The sequence below is a fragment of the Myodes glareolus genome, chromosome 15 (genome assembly GCF_982192425.1).
Source record: "Myodes glareolus chromosome 15, mMyoGla1.1, whole genome shotgun sequence".
Lineage (NCBI taxonomy): Eukaryota > Metazoa > Chordata > Mammalia > Rodentia > Cricetidae > Myodes > Myodes glareolus.
This window is the reverse complement of record NC_142040.1, coordinates 27,519,414-27,540,769: the sequence shown is the minus strand read 5'-3', so window position 1 is coordinate 27,540,769 and position 21,356 is coordinate 27,519,414. Positions and strand designations below refer to the sequence as shown.

At 37.8% G+C, this 21,356-nt stretch overlaps 1 protein-coding gene across 5 annotated transcripts in view; it reads left to right on the top strand.

The window, feature by feature from the left end:
- The window catches only part of Bdp1 (BDP1 general transcription factor IIIB subunit), an 88,877-nt gene extending 67,766 nt beyond the window's left edge, over positions 1-21,111 (top strand). For 4 of the 5 annotated variants that reach the window (XM_048441557.3, XM_048441558.3, XM_048441559.3 and 1 more), the window contains exons 33-39: positions 2,106-2,169; positions 2,751-2,937; positions 7,829-8,033; positions 11,327-11,363; positions 13,091-13,355; positions 15,303-15,552; positions 18,009-21,111. In XM_048441557.3, coding sequence (XP_048297514.2) covers positions 2,106-2,169; positions 2,751-2,937; positions 7,829-8,033; positions 11,327-11,363; positions 13,091-13,355; positions 15,303-15,552; positions 18,009-18,140 — 1,140 coding nt within the window. In that variant the 3' untranslated portion in view covers positions 18,141-21,111. The remainder of the gene's footprint in view (positions 1-2,105; positions 2,170-2,750; positions 2,938-7,828; positions 8,034-11,326; positions 11,364-13,090; positions 13,356-15,302; positions 15,553-18,008) is intronic. The other variant, XM_048441560.3, reaches the window with a different exon arrangement.
- The last annotated feature ends 245 nt before the right edge of the window (positions 21,112-21,356 follow it).

Sequence of the window (21,356 nt, the reverse complement as noted above, 5' to 3'; positions counted from 1 at the left end):
TGAGAGAGAGAGATAGGCAGACCTGTGAGTTCCAGGCCACTCTAATCCACATTGTAAGGCCCTGTTTTTAAAGCAGACAAAACCCCCAAATATGTATGTTCATTTAACCAGTTTCATCAGTCGTTTTCTAGCACTGTCTGGGTAGCCCCTGTGTGCTTCCTGCCAGCTCCTCACATCTGTGGTCCTAGTATGACCTGGGCAAGAGTGGACTGTGGGCAGTATGTGGTGACCCTTGCCTGTGCTGAGGGAAGAGGATCCCTGGAGCCCTGAAGCTTGAGGCTCTGTAAAAACCTGTCTCAAAGCCAGACGGTGGTGGCTCACACCTTTAATCCCAGCCCTTGGGAAGCAGAGGCAGGCAGATCTCTGTGAGTTCAAGGCCAGTCTGGTCTACAAGAGCTAGTTCCAGGATAGAGACTCCAAAGCTACAGAAAAACCCTGTCTCAAAAAACAAACAAACGGGAAAAAACAAAACAAAACAAAACAAAACAAAACAAAAAGGGTATAGAACATCGTGATATGTTAAAGGAAGTAGAAAATAAGGAGTTTGTCTGTAACCAACATTACGAGATTTCTGTTTCTTCCCAAGTTTTTAATTTTTTAAAATCTTTTTCTTTTGAAATAATTTCAGTCTTGAGTAAAGTTACAAAAATCTTGTAAGAACTTCATATACTCTGTTTCTTTGGAGTCGTTAATTTAATTTGTTTGTTTGTTTTTTGATCTGGTTCTACATCATTGTAGATACTTTAATTGTGTGAGTGTGTGTGTGTGTGTGTGAGAGAGAGAGAGAGTGTGTGTGTGTGTGTGTGTGTGTGTGTGTGTGTATGTTTACACACATAGGCATGCATGCACATAACCATGTTGCTTGCTGAGATGTCAGAACACATTATTTGGGAGTTTGCTTCTTTCACCATATAGGTTCCGGGGATGATGAACTCAGGTTACCTGCTGAGCCGTCTCCTCAGTGATTGATGACTGGTAAGATGGCTCAGTGGGTAAGACACTTTCCACCAAACCTCGAGACCTGAGTTCAACTAAGACCCATGCAGAGAATGGGCTCCCTCAAGTCTTCCTCTGACCTTTACAAGTGCTCGCAGCACAGACACTCACATACACACGCTCACGAATAAGGGCTAGAGAGATGGCTCTGTGGTTAAGAATATGTACTCCTAAGGATCCAAGTGTGATTCCTAGTACCCATGTCAGTTGTCTCTGGCTTCTTAAGAGCACCCGTACACATAGCATATATGCACACAGACACAGAAGTAAAAATAAAAATCTTTTTTTGTTTTAATTTAGAGAGTAGTGAATGCTAATGCTCAACTATTTTTCTTCTTAGGAATTAATAGATGTAATAAGACTTGGTCTGTTTGAGAGTAAGTTACAAATATGAGTTGTAGCCATAAATAATAGCTTTAATTAAAAAAGTTGTGTCTTACAAACAATGTCAGTGAGTGCTGCATTCAGAATTAGAATGACCACACTGTACAATTTTAGTGCTAGATCAGTAGAGAGGCAATGCTCTGTCATTCCTTTTGTGTGGCATAATGTCATTTTGACCCAGTAGTGGAAATACTTCTAATCACTTGGCTAGGATGGTATCTATGAGATTTCTTGGTTATAAGGGTTTTGTTTTGTTTTTTTTCCTTTATGTTAGAAATTGGTCTAGTGAGACCCAGCTCTTGTTATCCACTGTCTTTGGTATCTATTGACGACCCTTACTTGAGTCAGTTGTTGGCATTGTTTGTTTCAAAAATGAAATCCTGGAGATTTTTATCATTCGAGAATTGCAATCTATATGTTGGTAGTTTGTGGAAAGCAGGAGGGACCATAGTGGAGGCAAGGAAAGTGCTTTATCTTCATTGCAGTGGGAACATGGACCTCCACCCTGACACTTCAGAAACGCTAGAATTCTCACATCTGACAACTTAACTGGGATATTTAAAGCTTATGTAAGTCAGTCAGGTGTTCATTGGCACAACCAACAATCTTTAAAACACTTAAAATTGTACATTTAAGATAAGCCTTTAACTTGGGAGATGCTGTCTTTTTACCATATGTCAAATTTTCTCAAGCTCGATATCTTTTCAATTTTTTTTTGATGACAGAGTATACCATCTAATATTCCAGAAGTCCAACAAGAAAATATGATCAATCCTCAAGACGAAACAGGTATGAAAACTGCTTCCAGCAAATATCATAGATAATGTACTGTATAATTTTATTTTTCTGTTTGTTTGCTTATTTATTCATCTATCTATCTATCTATCTATCTATCTATCTATCTATCTATCTATCTATCATCTATCTATCTATCTATCTATCTATCTATCTATCTATCTATTTTTGGGGACAGATTTTCTCTGTGTAGTGCTGGAGCTTGCTATGTAGACTAGGCTCACCTCGAACTCACAGAAGTACTCCTGCCTCTCTTCCTCACTTCCTCTCTTGCTAGCATTACATCTTGCTTTCATGTAACTATGGAAAAGCACACTATAGACTTAATAATAGGCCATTGGCAATGGCAGTCATAAAATATGTGTGAAGTTTACCAATTTTATTAAAAATTATAAATGCTTCCCACGAAATTTCCTGTCCATAATTTTGGGATGGGGGTTGAAGGATGTATTTTTAGTTTTTTATTTAGGTTTGGCATTGTAAGTCGTGAGACTCTTTTTAGAGATGAAATAATGATTTTTGGCTACTTCTTGGTTTGGCTTTTCATTCCTTTTTTTTTTTTTTAACTTTGACAGTGAATCTATTTGCTAATCTACATCAAGATGAAGAAGATGAACAAGCATTCATTTTAACTTTGGTGGAAATCCCAACTAATGCCACAGAAGGATTTACTGATGCCTCCATGCAGTTAATGCCAAGCTCTCTACTGCCAGCACCTATATTGGTCAAATCTAGAAACACAGTAAAAAGAGGTGGCCACAGGTAAACAAAACAAAACAAAAGAGCCAAACTATTTTCCCAGGAGGAAAGGCACATTATGAATCAAGTATTGAATAAGTTAATTATGCACTGATGTTTCTTTTCATAAAATCACAACTATTAATTTGTTAATGCCGCCATTTCCATGTATACATATATATAGTGGTTGGACCCTGTCTGTTCTCTGTTCCTCCCTCTTCCACTTTCTGGACTGCTCCTCTCTCTTTTTTGTCCCAAGTCCTGCTGCTTTTGTGAGATTCTTTGTTTCTAGTTTTTTGTTTGTTTGTTTTTAATGTCTACATATGAGAGAAAATGTGATTGTTTTTCTGTTTATGGATTATTTCACATAGCACAATGTTCCAGTTCTGTTCATTGTCTTGCTAGTAATAAATTTCAGTTTTTCTTTTGGTTGAATAAAAGGGGTGTGTGTGTGTGTGTGTGTGTGTGTGTGTGTGTGTGTGGGGTACATGCCCAAACATTTTCTCTATGTACTTGTCTGTTGATGGGTACTTAGTTTGATGCCATGGTTTCTTTAACTTGACTGCCATTAATAGTATCACAAAAAGCATGGTGTTTCTTTTTACGTGCTGATTTCATTTCCTTCAGTTCTGTGTATATGTGGATCATGAGGTAGATGATCCTATCTTTATAATTTTTTTTCCCACTTTAAGAGTTTATTAAGAGAGAGAGAGAGACATGCGCAGGCCTGAGGAAGTTGGTGCAGGAAGACAGGGAGAGAGATAGAGAGGGGGAGAGAGGTGGAGGGAGAGGGAGGCAGTAGTTATCTCTTCAGAAGGGGGGACAGAAAGAGAAAGCTTGGAGTTTTGAGGAACTTCCATCTGGTTTTCTGTAATGGCTGCGCTGATTTTATATGCAGTGATGTATAAGGGTTTCTTCTTTCCACATCATTGCCAGCATTTTTACTTTTTGTTTTGTACAATACTAGCTATTTAGACTGGAATAAGATAGAATTTTGATATAACTGATACTGCATTATTTAGAGTGGTTATTTGGGAACCAGCAGGAGGGAGAGAAACCTTGCTGTGACAAAACAGTGTGATCGAAAGCAACTTGGAGGGAGGAAAGGATTTCTTTTTTTACCTTACAAATGACATGCAAATTTGTGAAGCGTTCCATATTTTTGAAAATGTGGTACATTTACACAATGGCGTACTACACAGCAGAAAAAAATAATGACAGCTTGAATTTTGCAGGGAAATGGATGGAGCTAGAAAACATTTTGAGTGAGGTAACCCAGTCACAGATAATTACCTGTGTACTCACTGCACAGATCATTATCACATGTACTCACTCATAGGTGGTTTTTAAGCACAAAGCAAAGAAAATTAGCCTATAAACCACAATCCCAGAGAACTTAGAGAACAATGAGGACACTAAGACATACATAGATTTAATCTACATGGGAAGTTGAAAAAGACAAGATCTCCTGAGTAAATTGGGAGCATGGGGACCTTGAGGGAGGGTTGAAGGGGGGAAGGGAGAGGCAGGGAGGAGAGCAGAGAAAAATGTAGAATTCAATAAAAATTAATTAAAAAAAACCAAATTATAGTCCGTCATTGAGGGAAGTCAGAACTGGAGGAAGGGACAGAAGGGGAGGCCATGGAGGAATGCTGCTTACTGACTTGCTTGGTTTGCTTTCTCCAGGGGCACTGGCCCAGAGCTGGTACCTTCCCTGTGGCCCATTATCAATCATTAATCAAGAAAATGCTCCACAGACTTGCCTACAGGCAGTGTTTGTGAGTTTTTTCTCCATTGAGGTTCCACTTTCCAGGTGACTCTGACTTCTGTCAAGTTGACAAAAATCTAACACTACAGCCAATGTAGCAATTTTAAGTCCCTTGATCCGTGAACCTGGGTGGTCATTTCATCTTTTAGTGTCTTCAGATTCTTCAGTGTTTGTCATTTCAATCACTAAAGTCTTTTACCTGCTGTGGGATATTTTGTTTTGTTTTTAAGGCTCTTATGAATAGGGTTCTTTTCCTGGTTTCATTCTCAATGAGTTGTTTATTATTAGTAGTAGTAGTAGTATATAGAAATATGGTTTTTGTTGTTTTGGGTTTTTGTTTTGTTTTGTTTTGATTTTTTCAAGACAGGGTTTCTCTGTAGCTTTGGAGCCTGTCCTAGAATTAGCTCTTGTAGACCAGGCTGTCCTCAAACTCACAGAGATCCGACTGCCTCTGCCTCCTGAGTGCTGGGATTAAAGGCGTGTGCCACCAGCACCCAGCTGATTTTTGTATATTTTTATATCCTGCCTTGTTGCATTTATTTACCTGTCCTAAGAGTCTTTGTATACAATATTTAGGATTTTCTATGTGTAGACTCACATAAGGATAATTTGACTTCCTTTTCTTTTTATGTCTCTTTCATCTCTTTTAATTGTTAAAACTAGAATTTCAAATATTATATTAACCAAAGAGTGGAAATCTCTCTTATTTCTGATCTTAGATTAAATGCTTTCATTTTTGTTCTGTTATCTGTGAATTTGTCACATGTAGCCTTTATTGTGTTGTAATATTACCTTTCTATATATACTTAATTGAAGGGTTTTTATCATGGAGGTATATTGAATTTTATCAGAGACTTCATTCTTCATCTATTGAGATGATTATATGATATTTATTCTTGATTGTATTTTTAAGCTCAGCTATTGATTTGTATATGTTAATTCATTCTCACTCTTTGGGATGAAATCAACTTTATTATGATATATGATCTTTTTAAGATACTTTTTTTTCATCTGAGTAAACATAGATTAAGGAAAAGTGAGAAAGACCTCAAGAGAATATGAGGCATTACAAGGGAGGAGTGCTTCTTTAATTATTTCTACACATCTTTAGTTGAAGATTTCTGCATTATATTCAGCAAGAATGTTGTTGGTCATAGCTGTTTTACTCTGTCGTCAGGTTTTGTAAGGCAATTTGAGTAATTTACTCATGGAGTAAATTTGAAAGAGTTTTGTTGAGTAGATTGATTTTCTTTAAGTGTGGTAAAATTTGGTAGTGAATTCTTCTGGTTCTGAGGTCTTTATTGAGTTACTTTTTGTTACTACTTCAATTTTAATTCTGTAGTGGTTATTACTCTATGTAGTTTTTTTTTCCTTCCAATATACTCTTGCTTCGGTTTTGGTAGGTCATACACCAGACATTTATGAATTTATTTTAGAGTTTCCAGCTTATTGGCTTACGGTTTTTAAAGTATTAATGATCCTTTTTATTTCGGTGATACTATCTACCCTGTTGTCAGCATTTTGGGAGCAGTGTTCTCTGTTTTGATAGGTTAGCTGTCAGGCAAAGACTAGTTTATTTCATTCTTTCTTCCTATTTTCTTTCACTTCCTATCTACCAAGTTTGGATTCAGTTACTGCCTTTTTAAAGCTCTGGTTGCTCACTATATTTTGATGTTTTTCTTTTGTGTGGGGCCTGTGTGCACGGAGGCCAGAATACAGCTTTGGATGCCATTCCTCAGGTGGGATCTGTTAGTGGCCTGGACCCCACCAGATGGGTCAATTTGGCTTGTTAAGAAGCCCCAGAGGTCAGCCTTTGTCCACCTCCCTAACTGTGGGAACACGTGCATGTCACCACGCCCAGTTTTTGTTAATGTGTGTTCTGGACATGGACCTCATGTTCTTTATGACAAGTTCTTTACCAGTCCTGCTTTCACTCCAACCTTATTTTTCTTTCTAGTGTTAATGTAACTGTCTTAGCTATAAATTTTCTACTTAGCACAGCTTTTCTATATGGGAACTGGTGTTACAGATGGTTGTCAACTACCATGTGGGTGCTGGAAACTAAACCTGGGTCTTCAAGAACAAGTCCTTTTTCTTCTTTTTTTTTAGACTTTGGTTTTTCGAGACAGGGTTTCTCTGCCAAATAGCCCTGACTGTCCTGAAAGTCGCTTTGTAGACCAGTCTGGCCTCAAACTCAGAGATCCTCCTGAGTTCTCTGCTTCCTGAGTACTGGGCTTAAAGGTGTATGCCACCACTGCTTAGCTCTTCTTTCTCCTCCTTCTCCTCTTCCCTTTTTGTTGTTGTTTTGTTTTTGTTTTTTAGACAGAATTTATATAGCCCTTGCTGTCCCAGAACTCTTTATGTAGATCAGCTGACGTCAAACTCAGCAGAGATCCACCTGCTTCTGCCTCCTGAATGCTGGGATTAAAGGAGCGTACCATTACACCCAGCCAAGAAATAGGAACTCTTAACCGCTGAGGCATTTCTCAACCCTTCTTCTGTATTTTTCTCCAGACAGGTGTCTCCCTGATTTAGTTAGACTGGCTGGCCAATGTCTCCCTGCCCCTTCCCCTGCCGATCACTCAGTCAGACTCTGAGGTCACAGGCACATAGTGCTGCCCTGGCTTTCATGTGGGTCTGCAGGTCTGAGCTCGGGTTCTCGTTCTCATGGCAGCGTCTCCCAAATCCTTGGAGTAGAAGAATTTTTTATTTTCACTTGTGATTTCTTTAATCAAACTTTTGTGTGGGTGTATTATTAAATGACTGTGTATAAATCTATTTGATCTTACTGAAACTTTATGTATTTGTGAGTAGGTATTTTGTCTGTCTGATTGATTGATTGATCTATATTGTTGAGAGTTATGTATGGAAAGATACTATAACATATTGGGGCTTATACTTTTCTTTCTGTGTCAGTGTTCTTTGCTTTATAAAATTAGTACTGTGACATTCACATTATATATGTTCCTTAGATTTAATTCAGTATTGTTGAATTGTGTGAGCGTTTAAGTATGAGTGTATCCCGAACTGTTATTTTTGCTGTTGTTTACTAGCTTGTATTTCTGACCCTCAGGACTCTCATTGGAATAGTTACTTCATAAAGTAGCTTCTGATTCATTGGTTTTGTATGTGTTGTTTTTTGTGCAGTGAGAGTTTACAAACAGCTTCAGTTGTTCAAGATGCCATATGCTTGTCTCCTTCTGGAAGTGGTGATTCTGAAAAGCCTCCTCCTAAGGTGGATCTTATATCTAGGAAGAGAAATCACTGTAGTCCTGATGAAAACATTCTTGTACCTCCTACCAAAAAGTCCTCAATTTCTCCCGGAGTTGATTGTCAAGAATCTGCCTCTGAGGTGAGATTAGATTATTAAGCAAGTGCCTTGGCTATATTGTCAAGAATTTGTTTATTTTTCACATCTATCCTGAAATTTTTACACATATGTACGTACATGTACACAAACGCACGCACACACACGCACACACATGTACGGACGGACAAACAGATGAAAAATATTTCTAATACTTCTCATCATTAGTTTTCCAGGTGAAGGTAGTTTGGGATGACCATTTTTAACCAGTTCAAAGAATAATTGATGACCATTAATCAGGAGACCTACAATGACTGAAAATAAGGCCAATAACTTCATTTCAATCAGGATCTTCACTCTGCTACCCACTTAGTAACTGTGGGCTATAGATTAACAACTTCATACTCTGGATGAGTTTTCTGATGCGTGAAAAATAATAGTAATATCTTCTTCATTTTGTGTTAACCTTTTTTTTGCTCTCGGGAATACAACCAGATCTTCTGAGGCCCTATATGTTCTGTTCTGTCTTCTGATCCCTATATGTTCCATTCTGTCTTCTGAGCCCATATGTTCCGTTCTGTCTTCTGAGCCCATATGTTCCGTTCTGTCTTCTGAGCCCATATGTTCTGTTCTGTCTTCTGAGCCCATATGTTCATGTTCCACTCTGTCTAGTGTCATTCTGTACTAGTCTCGATCTCACTTGCTATCCACATTACACTGACTTTCAGTTCCTCGAATGCTCTGTAATCCTTCACATCCTGATCCATGTCATTGGTTGTCCCATCTGTATGGAGCATTTCCTTACGAAACATCACTGCTTTAGCTCAGTTGTCGTTACCTCAGGGAGCCCAGTCAGACCTCAGAGATGCAGTCCCTGTTCACTGTTAGTTTCCTAGTACCCTCTTGTTTTTGTTATGTTTCTGATACTCATAATTGGTGACTTTACTATGAAAAGTCAATTTAAAATTATGTTCTCCAAAGAAAAGTTGAAGGGCAACAGTTGTTGGTAGTAGACAAAGTATCACTGTTATTTAATGCGATAGAAAAAGTTTTATATTCCATATTCTTAATTTTTCGTGTTTATTGGTAAAATTAAGCATCTTTCCATGTGCTTAAGAATTACTTTTTTCTGTATTTCTGTTTCTTTTGCTGTGAAATAACTTCTATATTCTTTATTTATTTATTTATTTATTTACATGCCACTCCTAGTTCCCCCTCTCTCCTCTCTTCTCATTCTCCCCACCCCATCCATTCACTCCTTATTGAGGCAGGATCTAGTGCCCCTTCCCCTCCCTCTTAGGTTGAACAAGGTATTTCTCCATAGAGAATGGATTCCACAAAGTCGCTTCATGATTAGGATTAGATCCTGGTCCCATTGCCAGTGGCTCCACATACTGCCCAAGCCACACCATTGTCACCTGCCTTCAGGGGGCTTAGTTTGGTCCTACGTAGGTACCCCAATTGTCAGTGAAGTCCCACTAGCTCTGGTCAGCTGATTCTGTGGATTCCCCTACTGTGGTCTTGACGCTCCTTCCTTTCTTCAGTTGTACTCTGGTAGCTCGGCCCAATATAGTTGTGGATCTCTGCATCTGCTTCCATCTGTTTCTGGATGAGGGTTCTAGCTTTTCTGGGGTTGTGGACTGCAAACTGGCTATCCTTTGCTTTATGTTTGGTATTCACTTATGAGTAAGTACAGTAGTGTTTGTCTTTCTGGGTCTGGGTTAACTTACTCAGAATGTTTTTTTTTCTAGTTCTATCCATTTGCCTGAAAATTTCAAGATGTCTTTTTTTTTTAATTACTGCTGAGTAGTGCTCCATCGTGTAAACAAACCACATTTTCTTTATCTGCTCTTTGACCGATGGGCATCTAGGTTGTTTCCAGGTTCTTGTTGGCTATTACAAATAAAAATGCTATGAACATAGTTGAGCAAATATTTTTGTGTTGTGTGCCTCCTTTGGGTATATGCCCAAAAATTGTATTGCTGGATCTTGAGGTAGATTGATGTCCTCTTGTTTAGTGGTTGCTGCCTTTTAAACTACAGCTATCCTAGTCAGCAACTGCAACAAGAGCCGCAGCCTGAGGAAATTCCCAGTCTAGGCTTATTGGTAAGCACCAGGCCAATGAGTGATTTGTCTTCAAAGGGGTGATTAATATTCCTGAGGATAACAGCAGAGATTGTCTTTTGACTGCCCCATTACTCCTTCTCCATTGACTTAAAATTGTAAAATGCAAATGAAAAATATATAATGCTATTAATATATTAAGAAAATATGTATGGGGCTGAAGCCTTGGCTCATCAGTTATGAAGCACTTGTTGCTCTAGCAGAGGACCTGGATTCAATTCCCAGCACCCACATGGTGGTTCACTACTCTGTGACTCCTGTCCCAGTGGCTCCGACCCCTCTACTGACCTCACATTGTGCAGAGACACACATGCAGACCAGACATTCAGATACATAAGAATAATAAGATTTAAAAAAAAAAAAACAAGGAAAATGCCTACTGGCCTTATTTGTCAATATATTTTATAAGTTTTTATTTTTATAAACTTTGTTTTATTTTAACAATAAAATATTGTATACACAAAGTTTCTCCCTGTCTTTTTCTTTATTTTGAGGCTGGACTCAAATTCAGAATTATTTTGCCTCTGCCTTCCAGGCTGGGATTCTAGATAAGCACTGCCACAGCCAGCTTTCTCCTGCACTGTTCTCACCCCAAAGTAGCAGTAGTATAGGCTTCGTTTGCTTGGATCCAGGAATTTGAAATCAGCCTGGGCAGCATTGCAAAACCCTTAGTCTTTTTTACTTTTCCCACTAAAGTACGAATAGTTCTGTTAATAAGTATAATTTTCTTTTGAATTATATAACTTTGTAAAGTTATGAAATAGACTTTTATCATGTTGATTCATTTTTACATTTCAGAAATGGACTACTAATTGGCCATGGTAGTAGTATTTTGTTAATTGGCTCTTTTTAAAGGTGTTTGAATTGAGGGGCCAGAGATGCACCTCTGTGATAGAGCCTTGCTTAGCTTGTGTGCCACCATGACTTGGATACTCAGCACCATGAACATGGAAAGTTGTTTCATTTGATATCTTCTCTCTCGAGATTTGGCAGTTGATATCAATATTATGCCTGAGATAAAAGACATTTAACAACTTTTATTTTTCTACTGTGCTCTAGAGCAGTTTAATATCAGCAATGCGCCGCTTTTGCAAATGTTTAATTGGTGGTATAATTCTGACTCTAGAGCTTTCATTATAGCATGATGGAGGGGATAGAATTTTAATTTTACTTAATAAATGAAGTTCTAAAACTTTGTATATTTTCTTGAACAGGTATGTTCAAAGGAATTCAATGTTTTTAAGAAAACAGGTGAGATCAATTTAAATATGACTTTATTTTTGCTAAGTACCCATGATTATTTCTGATGCATCTTGAGCTTGAAATAAATCCTCACTCATTTTTATCTAATATCTTAAACCACTGACTCTCTTTTGAAACTTACTTTCTAATATTGCACTAGCAATATTTTTTTAAAAGTTTCTTAAGAGCCATACCTTGTGTAAAACAGGTATCTGACAAACCTCAGATACACTAAATTTGAAGGGGAATAATATCATTCAAAATCCCTCATTTATGCTTGTATTCTGAAGTGTTTTTCTTGCATTTCGCTCCAGGTATTTCAGATTTACAGTAAGGTCTTTGATACATTTTAAATTGAGTTTTATATAGGATAAGAGATAGCTAATTAGCTTCATTCTGAATGAGAGTAACCAGCATGCACAGTGAAGTTTCTCAGCACTTTATTGAAGAGACTAGGCTCTCTTTTCTTCGTTGTCTTAGTTCCGTTGTTGAAAATCAGGTGGCTGTAATTGCGTATTTATTTCTATTCCTTTATTCTACTGAATTACATATTTGTATCCACATACATACATGCTATTTCTGTTACTACAGTTCTATGTTATGTTTTGTTATTATCTTTGGGAGAGAGCTGGTCTAGTCTATTGTTAATGCTTTCTCCACTGTGGTTTTAATTTGATTCACTTTGTGATTTCCAACTTTTATTTGTGTTCTATTCTTTGCCTGTTCCTGCTTTCCCCTACCTCTATTCTCATCTCTCAAAATCTGGCTACATCCATGTTGCTAAGTCGTCTTCTCTGGGTCCTGAATTGATTACTTCATTTATTTACATGTTTGTGTCTTTGAAATCATTGATCATTTTTACTAGTAGACTTGAGGTCTTCGCCCTGCACTTTCCCAGTTCTGGTGCTGACTTGCCTTTTAATGTTTTTTGTGTTTTTGTGTTGCAGTTTGCCAGTTTGCACATTGGTGGGACAGATAATTCTGGGTCCTATTTGTTTTGTTTTTTAAGACAGTAAAAAAAAACCAACAACATTGTCTATTCTTAGCTGTTCTTGAACTTCTGGCAATCTTTTTGCCTTTGCCTCCCAACTGCTGGGATTCTGGGCATGTATAACCACACTCAGAGATACAAAATGTAGCCCTGGTTGGCCTGGAACTCACTGTGTTCACTAGGCTGGCTGACTTCACAGAGATCTGCCTGGCTCTGCCTCCTAAGTGCTGGCCTTGTTGTTGTTGCTTAGTCTTTCCATTACTGCATGCTTTCCGGCTGTCCTATGATCTCTTTTTTGCTTGTTCATGCTCTTGCTTATTTTCTCCTTGGGATATTCTATACTTTCATTTCCTGACTTGTCGATCCTGGTGTCACACATAGGCTATTGTTGGTCTAATGCCTAGGCAACTTCCAATTCCCCAAATCATTTTTCTTTTCTTTTTTTTTTTAATATAGGGTCTCACTCTATAGGACAGGCTGGCCTAGAACTCTCTGTGTAGCCCAGGCTGGCCTAAAACTCACGCAGCAGTCTTTTTATATTAGCCTTTTGAGTGCTGGGATTACAGGCTTAAGCCAGCATGCTCTACTTCAACTGGTAATTCCTAATAGTCTACTCCACTGATATAATATAGATTGTTTTTGCTGAGCTAGGTTTATAGAACACCATGAATACCTCAGATACTCCAATTTAATTGACTTTTTAAATATTTCACTATTCTCCTCTCTTTTTTTTTTCTCTTTGAAGAAAACTCTTGCATGGGACAAGGCATTTTCCCTACTTCAGAGAGCACACATACATCTCCTAAACCTCAGAAGGAATACAGTGAACCAACTTTTCAGAATGCAGAATCGAGATCTCCTGATGAAATAAAACATGTGTGTGTGGAAAAGACCATGACTCAGTTGCCTCAGGATGAGATGGTGTCTGATAAAGAAGAGAAGACTGGTCCTGTTTCCAGTTCGGAACTAAGGGATAGCATGCCGTCATCCTCAAAACCCTCTCTGACCAGGTATTGTTAGAATTTCTCTAGTGACTTTCTCTCTGTCCCCAGGTAAGTATGTAACATGCATAACAGAGATGAAACCCAGAGCCTAGTAATTTTATAGATGTAGCCTCCATCAGTTATGTGTCTATGAGACAACATAGAGTTGGTGTCCAGTGGCTCTGGAAGTTGTTTTATTCAATTTCCAAATACTATGTCATTTTTTCCCCTTAGGCTTGTAGTATTGGTTTTTCTTAGGGTCATAGCTACTGCTATCACATTGTTTCCTATATACACTAGAAAGAAGTCTTTAGGGTAATTGGTAATGACAGGCTTGTCGGCTGCATCAGAAACTTTAACCTGGTAAGTGGAGGACAGCAGTCACTAACTTCCACTAAGGGGAGAAGACATGAATGTCTTTAAAAGGCTTATGTCAAGCTGGGCTGTGGTAGCTAACTTCTTTAATTCCAGCACTTAGGGGGACAGCAAAGGCATCTTGGGGAGACAACTCAAAAGGATCTTTGAGTTGAGGCCAGCCTAGGGCTTCATAAAGAAATCTTATTTAGCCAGGCGGTGGTCACTTAACACTTTTCATCCCAGCATCTGGGGTGGAGGGCAGAGGCAAGCAGATCTATATAAATTTGAGAACAGCCTGGTCTATAGAACAAGTTCCAGGACAGGCTCCAAAGCTACATAGAAACCCTGTCTCAAAAAACAAACAAACAGAAAAAGAGACCCTATTCAAAAAGGGCTTATTTCATCTATTGTAACATGAAGAGCCGGGCCTGCTTGTTTGTGTTTCTGTCCTGCCCAGCCCCCGAGTTGTTTAGTTCCAGAGAAAAATCACACACAGATCTCTGTAAGTTATAAAGCTGATTGGCCCTTTAGGCCAGGCTTCTTACTAGCTAATGCTCACATCTTGATTAACCCATTTTTCTGATCTATGTTAGCCATGTGGCTCAGTACCTTTTTCAGTGGGGCAGCTCACATCCTGCTGCTTTGGTAGTCTGGACAGGAGTGGGGGAATCAGCTTCCTCCTCCTCCCTAGAATTTCTCCTGCTCTCCTTGCATCATTTCCACTTCCTGTCTGGGTTTCCCACCTACATCTCCTGCCTGACCAATCAGCGTTTATTTAAAACATGATTGACAGAATACAGACAATTCTCCCGCAATCTATTATTGTTTTTGTTATTTTTAAATGCAGAAAGTAAAGCTCATTAATATCTTTTCTAACCTTTAGGGTTCACTGAAATTAGAAAATAGTAAGAAAGTACTATCAGGTTTAAAACAAGTTCAGAAGCCAAAGGAAGGGCAGAGTAGTAAACTTTTATTAGAAATAGCTCCCAGAGGATCTACTTAGGCTGCAGAGCCCTGTCTTTCTACTGCAGCTATCCTGCTTCGTTTGTAGCACAGGAGCGGCTGTGCCATGAACACTGCACATCCTAAGTCTTACAGTCAGAGTGCGTTTGCACTGTGGATGCCATTTGACTCAGGCTGCACTTGTTTCAGATTCTGAGTTCCATTTTTAATAGCACCCCAGGTGACTTGTGTGCACTTTTCAGCTTGGGCAGCCTTGCCCCTGTCATAGACAGACATCATAGCATAGTGTCATCAGTACTTAGTACAGTGCACCACTTTAGCATTAATGCAAATAAAGTTACATTAAGAACGTGTCTTTTCTTTGTTTTAGTTCTTTTTGTTTGTTTTTTGTTTTTCGAGACAGGGTCTCTCTTTGTAGCCCTGGCTGTCCTGGAACTCACTCTGCCTTTGCCTCCTGAGTGCTGGGATTAAAGATGTGCACCACTACATAGGAGTGTGCTTTGCTGAGTGTGTAACACATGCCTGTAGCATCACAGGACTAAGAGGCTGAGTCCGGAAGATCCTGACTACATAGAAAGACCTCCTATGAGAGAGAGAGTTTGTGTGTGTGTTTGTGTACATACTTGTTAAATGTCTCTGTATTTTCATTTCTAGACCTGGCAGAAGACCTTTGGGATTTTTGTCTTTAATATGTCCAAAAAATAGTTTGGACGCTGATGAAGCGGCTCAAACCCATAGTAAGAAGCGCCTAAAGCCCCATATACCTGCATTACGACGAAATTTGAAAAAACCTAATCTACTTAATACAAGCCAGAAAAAAAGTGAAGAATCTTCTTCTGATCCACTTCCATCTCCAAGTATTACGAATCCTCAGTCTGATGTTACTGGAAAGTCAGCAGCTCAGGTATGTGTTTGGTGTTTTTTTTGTTTTTTTTTTTTTTTAACCATGCAACAATTTTTTGTTGTTGTTGCATGGTAAAAAAAAAAAAAAGAGCTGTTGTATTTTATATGTCATCTCAACTAGGGAAAATGTAGCAATTTATTTTCAGTTGCAGATCAGAAATTATTTCAGTATTACTTCCATTTACCACAAAAATGCAGCTAATTTAGTGTAAGCTATTGAACTAGCCATCGATGGGATACTCAATTGTCATTCCTTCAAATCAAAGACTCTGCTGACCTATAGAAGCAAAATGAAGTACTATTTGTAGCTTTATTTGTCTTAGGAGGAATGTTCTGGCACATAAAAATTCAAAGAAGCATAATTGTAGAATGTTTGTATGTCATTTCTGTGCATCTGCAGCTGTCTAAGGGCAAGGACCAGCCAGCCCCCTACAGTGCTGGGGATTTAACTTGGGGCTTCATGCATTCTAGGAACATGCTACCAATGAGCATTTGTCTAAACAAACAGAAGCGACAACAGAGCCCCCGTATGTCTTAGCACACCTTTGTTAAATACAGTACAGCTTTCAGTCTCACTCCATTTCCATTTTTGAGATCATTGCAAATTTTGTGTGTAGTTGTAAGACACAGCACAATAAATAAATAAACAAACAAACAAACAAACAAATAAATAAATCCATTCACCTTTCCCCCAGTTTTCCTCAGTGCTAACAACATTTTGTAAAATGCTGTTCCAACTTTGACCTTGGCCCAATGACAACCCAGAACAGCTGCCAAGACCCCTTGTGTTGTCCCTCTGTGTATACGGGCCTGCTTCCTCCTCCACTCCCTTCTTAACCATCTGTTCATTGAGTCTGTCATTTCAGAAATGTTGCATACATTCTAGTACACATTTCAGATTAGGTTCCCCCACCAATAGAGCTTCCTGAATATTCATTCAGATATATTAGTAATTTGTTGATTTTTCTGGCTAACCTGGAGATTGTGCTGTTTCTATCTATCTCTGAGTCAGTAGCGTGTTACTTTTTGTTGCAAAATAGTGGTGTGGTGTAAATGTGTCACAGTGTATTTTTGTTTGTTTTTATTTGAATGGGGTTTTTTAACACTAGCCTGGAACTCACTCTGTAGACCAAGCTATTCTTGAACTCAGAGATCTGCCTTTCTGCCGGGATTAAAGACTCAGACTTTTTTTTTTTAAATGTCCTTCCCTGTAGAAAGACATCTAGTTGTTTTAAGTTTCTTACTATTGTGAGCAGAGGTGATGTAAACACTTCATGTTTGTGTACATATAAACATATTTTTATTTTTTAGTGGTAAGTGTCTGAAAGTATCCTTATTGTTGATGTTTTTGTTGTTTTCTTCCCTTTTTTTTCTTTTTTAAGACAAAAATCTCAAGAATGAAGCTCTTGACTAAGTCTTCTGAGTGTGAGAATTACATGCTTGTGCCACTACACGCTGGCCTGTCTGTAATGACTATGTAGCATTTCATTATTGGGTTGTACTACTTAGTAATACCAATTTTATATTAGGCATTTAGGTTGTTCCTAATTATGTTCCATGTCAAACAGCACAGTAATTGCTGTCTTGTAAGTAAATCCTGTTCATCTGTAGACCTAATAGATAGTAGTAGAACAGTATAGAGTACAGCTATCCAGTGAGTCCTACAAATACTTGTTCTATTAAGAGATACAGTTGTAAGTGCTTTGTCAAAAGGAATGATGAGCGGTTGTTCTTTTGATAGATACTCCCTGCTCTGTCTCTATAGGGATCACATCTGTTACCATGCTTTCAGGTATTACACTACCAATGTACTCTCTGCCCCCACCTTGTACACATACCTTTGTTTATGGGATTGAGGTCATGATCTTGTTTTGTAACCCAAGATGGCCTTTAGCTAGAATCCCAGGATTTAAGATTATAGAAGTGCACCACCATGCCAGTTCATTCTCCATAGCCTTTATGAGCAGATAGTCTTACTGTGTGAGGTTTAACTTCTATGTGAGTCATTCATACTGTTTTCTGGGTATTTGGCTTTTTTAAAAACTTGACTCATATATATATAAGATTTGTAGAGACCTTAAGAATAGTAAGAGAAGGTGTATTTGGTGATAAAGGCTGCAGTGTTTTCTATATGCCATATGTTTTTATTTTGTTTATTTTTACTTTTACCATGCAGACATTTTTTAGGTTTTTTTAAATTATTTATTTTTATTTCATGTGCATTCATGATTTTTGCCTGCATGTATGTCTGTATGAGGAACTGGAGTTATAGGCAGTTGTGAGCTGCCAAGTGGGTCCTGGGAATTGAACCAGGGTCCTCTGGAAGATGGACTAGGGACTGAGCCCAGGGCTTCAGACCTGCTAGGCAGGCATTCACTGTACCTCTGCGCTCCAGATGCAGTCCTCGCTGGCAGTGTGTACACACTCTGTGACATTTTAGTTCTCTTCTCTTCCTAGGCTTCTTCTGATCAGCCGTCTCTTAAAGAGAAATGTGAAAGTGGGCCACAACAGGCGTGTGAGGAGGAGGCCACCACAGTCTCGGAGTTTGTCTTCAATGACATCTTCATTGAAGTGGATGAAACAGAATAAAGCACTCTTCTGGATTCTTCCTTTCTTCCTTTTTTTCTTTCTATTTTTGTAATAAGTTTGAAATTTCCAGAGTCACTGATGTTAGCAAAGCAGTGTTTAGAAAAGCACCACTGCCTGTTTTTATTTAGGGCAGTTTCGAATATTTATTAAGCTTAATTTAAAGCTTTTGTAATCAGTGGAAACCATTTCATTCTGAAATACCAAGCAATTAAGACTGCTCTCTCTGGCAGACATTTTAACTTGTTTACATTTGACTCACCCTGTGCTGAGCACACCTGGACTCCTGGACTGCGAGGATACACGCCTGTATAAATCATAGTGCTGACATGCTTGGAGCTTGATTGTATTTAACATTCGTGACCTTCTTTTGTAAAGGTGGTTTTGTTTCTGTTTGTGTTTTTTTCTTTTTGTTTTGGAGGGTGATGAAGGTCGGTTTATTTGCCTGTAAGTATATGAAAGCAAGTTGTGAAACTCCACTTTGGTATGGTAAAGTTAAAGCTTTTCTATTATTAGCTATTTGACTGAAAAATGTGTATTTTTCTAATTCATGGTGATGTAACATTAGTTCTAATTGAAGATCTAGTATTTAAACTTGCTATTTATAAAGACTGAACATGAAAGAGATTATTTATTTTTAAATTTTTTATTTAAAAGCATATCCCGATTTAATTATTTTCACTTATCAGATGTGGGCAAAGAAAGCACTAACAAATAATTTGTCTCCTTTCCTCTTTACTTTTAAAGCTATTTTAAAATGTCATAATTAAAAATGTTTAGGTGGTGTCTGTGTTTTGAATACTTTTCTCATACTTTAGTACATTGAATTTATATTGTGAGTTTTTTTTTTTGCTTTTCTTATTTCCTCTATTATCTCAAGATTTTCATTGGAAGAAAAAAATTAACGTTAAGAGACATGTTGTATAAAACAATCTTCTACACACACACACACACACACCTTTAAAAAAAAAGAAAACAGTGATAGATTTTTTTCCCCTACTAAATTTTGCTCACAGGATGTGTAAGCCATTACCACAGAACATGATTCTTCTGCTAAAGCACAAAATACGATGGGAAAACTTTGCAAAGCCGTGATTGTCATCATTATGAACTTAGGTTTTTTTGTTTTTTTTTTTTAAATTTTGAGACTTAGTGATTTATGTAAGTGTCTTAATTCTCTTAACAGATTTTTCTTGTTTCAAATTAATCTGAAAGACCAAATTTATTGATTTTTATCAGAAAAATCTCATAGCTCAGTACATTAACTCAGTAGTTAGAAAGTTTTTTCAACAAAATATTTTTTGAAACTGTAGACCAAGCAGTCCGAGTGACAGCTGTGTGGCCCTGCTGGTTTAGCGGGAGCGGGCCTGGGCTTTTACTTAGGCAGCATGTCTTAGGCTATAGCTTCGCCCCCTCCCCCCCCCCCCCCCCCCCTTAAAACAGGGTTGTGTGTCCCAGACTAGCCCTGGACTCTATAGATGAGGGTGTTCTTCAGTGTGATCCTTTAGTCTCCACTCCCAGAGCTGGGTTACAGGAGTGTAACACCATGCGCATTTTAATGCTGTGCTGGAGTAGAGCCAAGGCTTCCCACAAAGCACCCTGCCACCTGAGCTGTCCTGTCTGAAGGTGCTGATGTCTCTACGTAGGAGTTACTTGTCACAGAAATTGTAAAATGTGCCCACGATTTAGAAAACTGTGTTGAGTGTATTATGAAATGATCGATACTTCAGTTGGAAAAGTATTTTCATCTTTATATATTGATAAAATGATGACCACTTTTCAAGTTAAGTGAAGAAGAAAGTTGTCACTTTGGCTTTCTAGCCTAAGCGAAAAAGGCTAGTAGGGCTCAGTGAGTCTAGAGTGAAACTAGTTCACTGAAACCTACCGTGAGCATATTTTTCATTCTGTGTCTTAGTGATTTAGCATCTTGATTATAAAGGAAGATCTATAAATTAGATGGAAATTCTCAAAAGTATACATCTGTTCATGTGATTAATATCACAAAATCATGGGTTAATTCACAGTGCTATTTCATTGCCGTTTGTAAATTTAAAAGTTTCTGTTCTGTAAAGATTTTTTTTTCTTAATGTTACTTGGGTTAGATCACCGCAACTAAACTATTATTTATCCCTGTATAATATTTATTTTTTTAACATCTGTCTCTTGTTCGTCTGTAAAACTGATTTTATGGAAGATGTAATTTATTGTATAAAGAGTACAAGGGCGTTCATTGTATAGAGAATCAAGTCAGTCACAAATTGTCCAGCTGTTACAACCTCAAAACAGATGTTGGGAAGAGAAACACAATCAGTGTACTTAGCTTTAAGGCGGAAAGATCCCTGGTGGTGTAAACATGCTTCCAGGAATTTGTTCTATAAATCTTTGACTTTTTTCCTCCTGAACACTTAACATCTTAGCAGGTTGCCAGTCATGGTTTAAAAGTCTAATTGCTGATAAATGATTAAGGCATAGATAAAAAGATGAATATCCACTGTTTACCACCGTATTATTCTATATGCAGGTGACCATGTATACTGCCTTGCTTGAAGGAGTTTTTGATAAAAGAAATAATATCTGTCATTTGTAAATTTTCTTGTTCTAAAGAAAGCAGTTATGTTCTGTTGATAAAAATTATGTAAATAAAATGTTATTTTATATCATTTTTGTTTTGTCCTTTTCAAAACAACAAAAGATATTTATGCTAAGTTAACTCGTTTCAATTTTCAGTTATCATCTATACTTTATAACAGTAGTATTGCCAGGTATGGTGGTGTCTCAAGTCTGTAATCCCATAACCCACTAGCAGAGGCGGGAGGAGTGTGATTTTGACAAAGTGAACCCTTCGCTCTCTCAAAAAATAAAAGAAGAAAGAAAAGAAAATGTACATAGCAAAGTTAGAAGAATTCTTGATGCTTCTTGTTAAGGATTCTTTTAAATTGCAAGAATAAATGATGGGCTTTCCTGCATATTTAAAGTTTTGTTTGCTCTTACTTATTTTCTAATGAATTTTACATAGCTCAAGACCTTTTGCTTCTTCCTCCCTAGCACACATGCTTTGTTTTCATTGTAATGAGAGAAATTGAAGCTTTAGTCCCAGAGATAATTTAAAACAAACAGGGTTTTGAATTGTTTATTGGCAAGTATTGGTTGCCCAAAATTTTTTGCTGAGAAAATTATCTGTGGAAACTTGGTTAGCATGGCCATTTCTTTAGATACTTA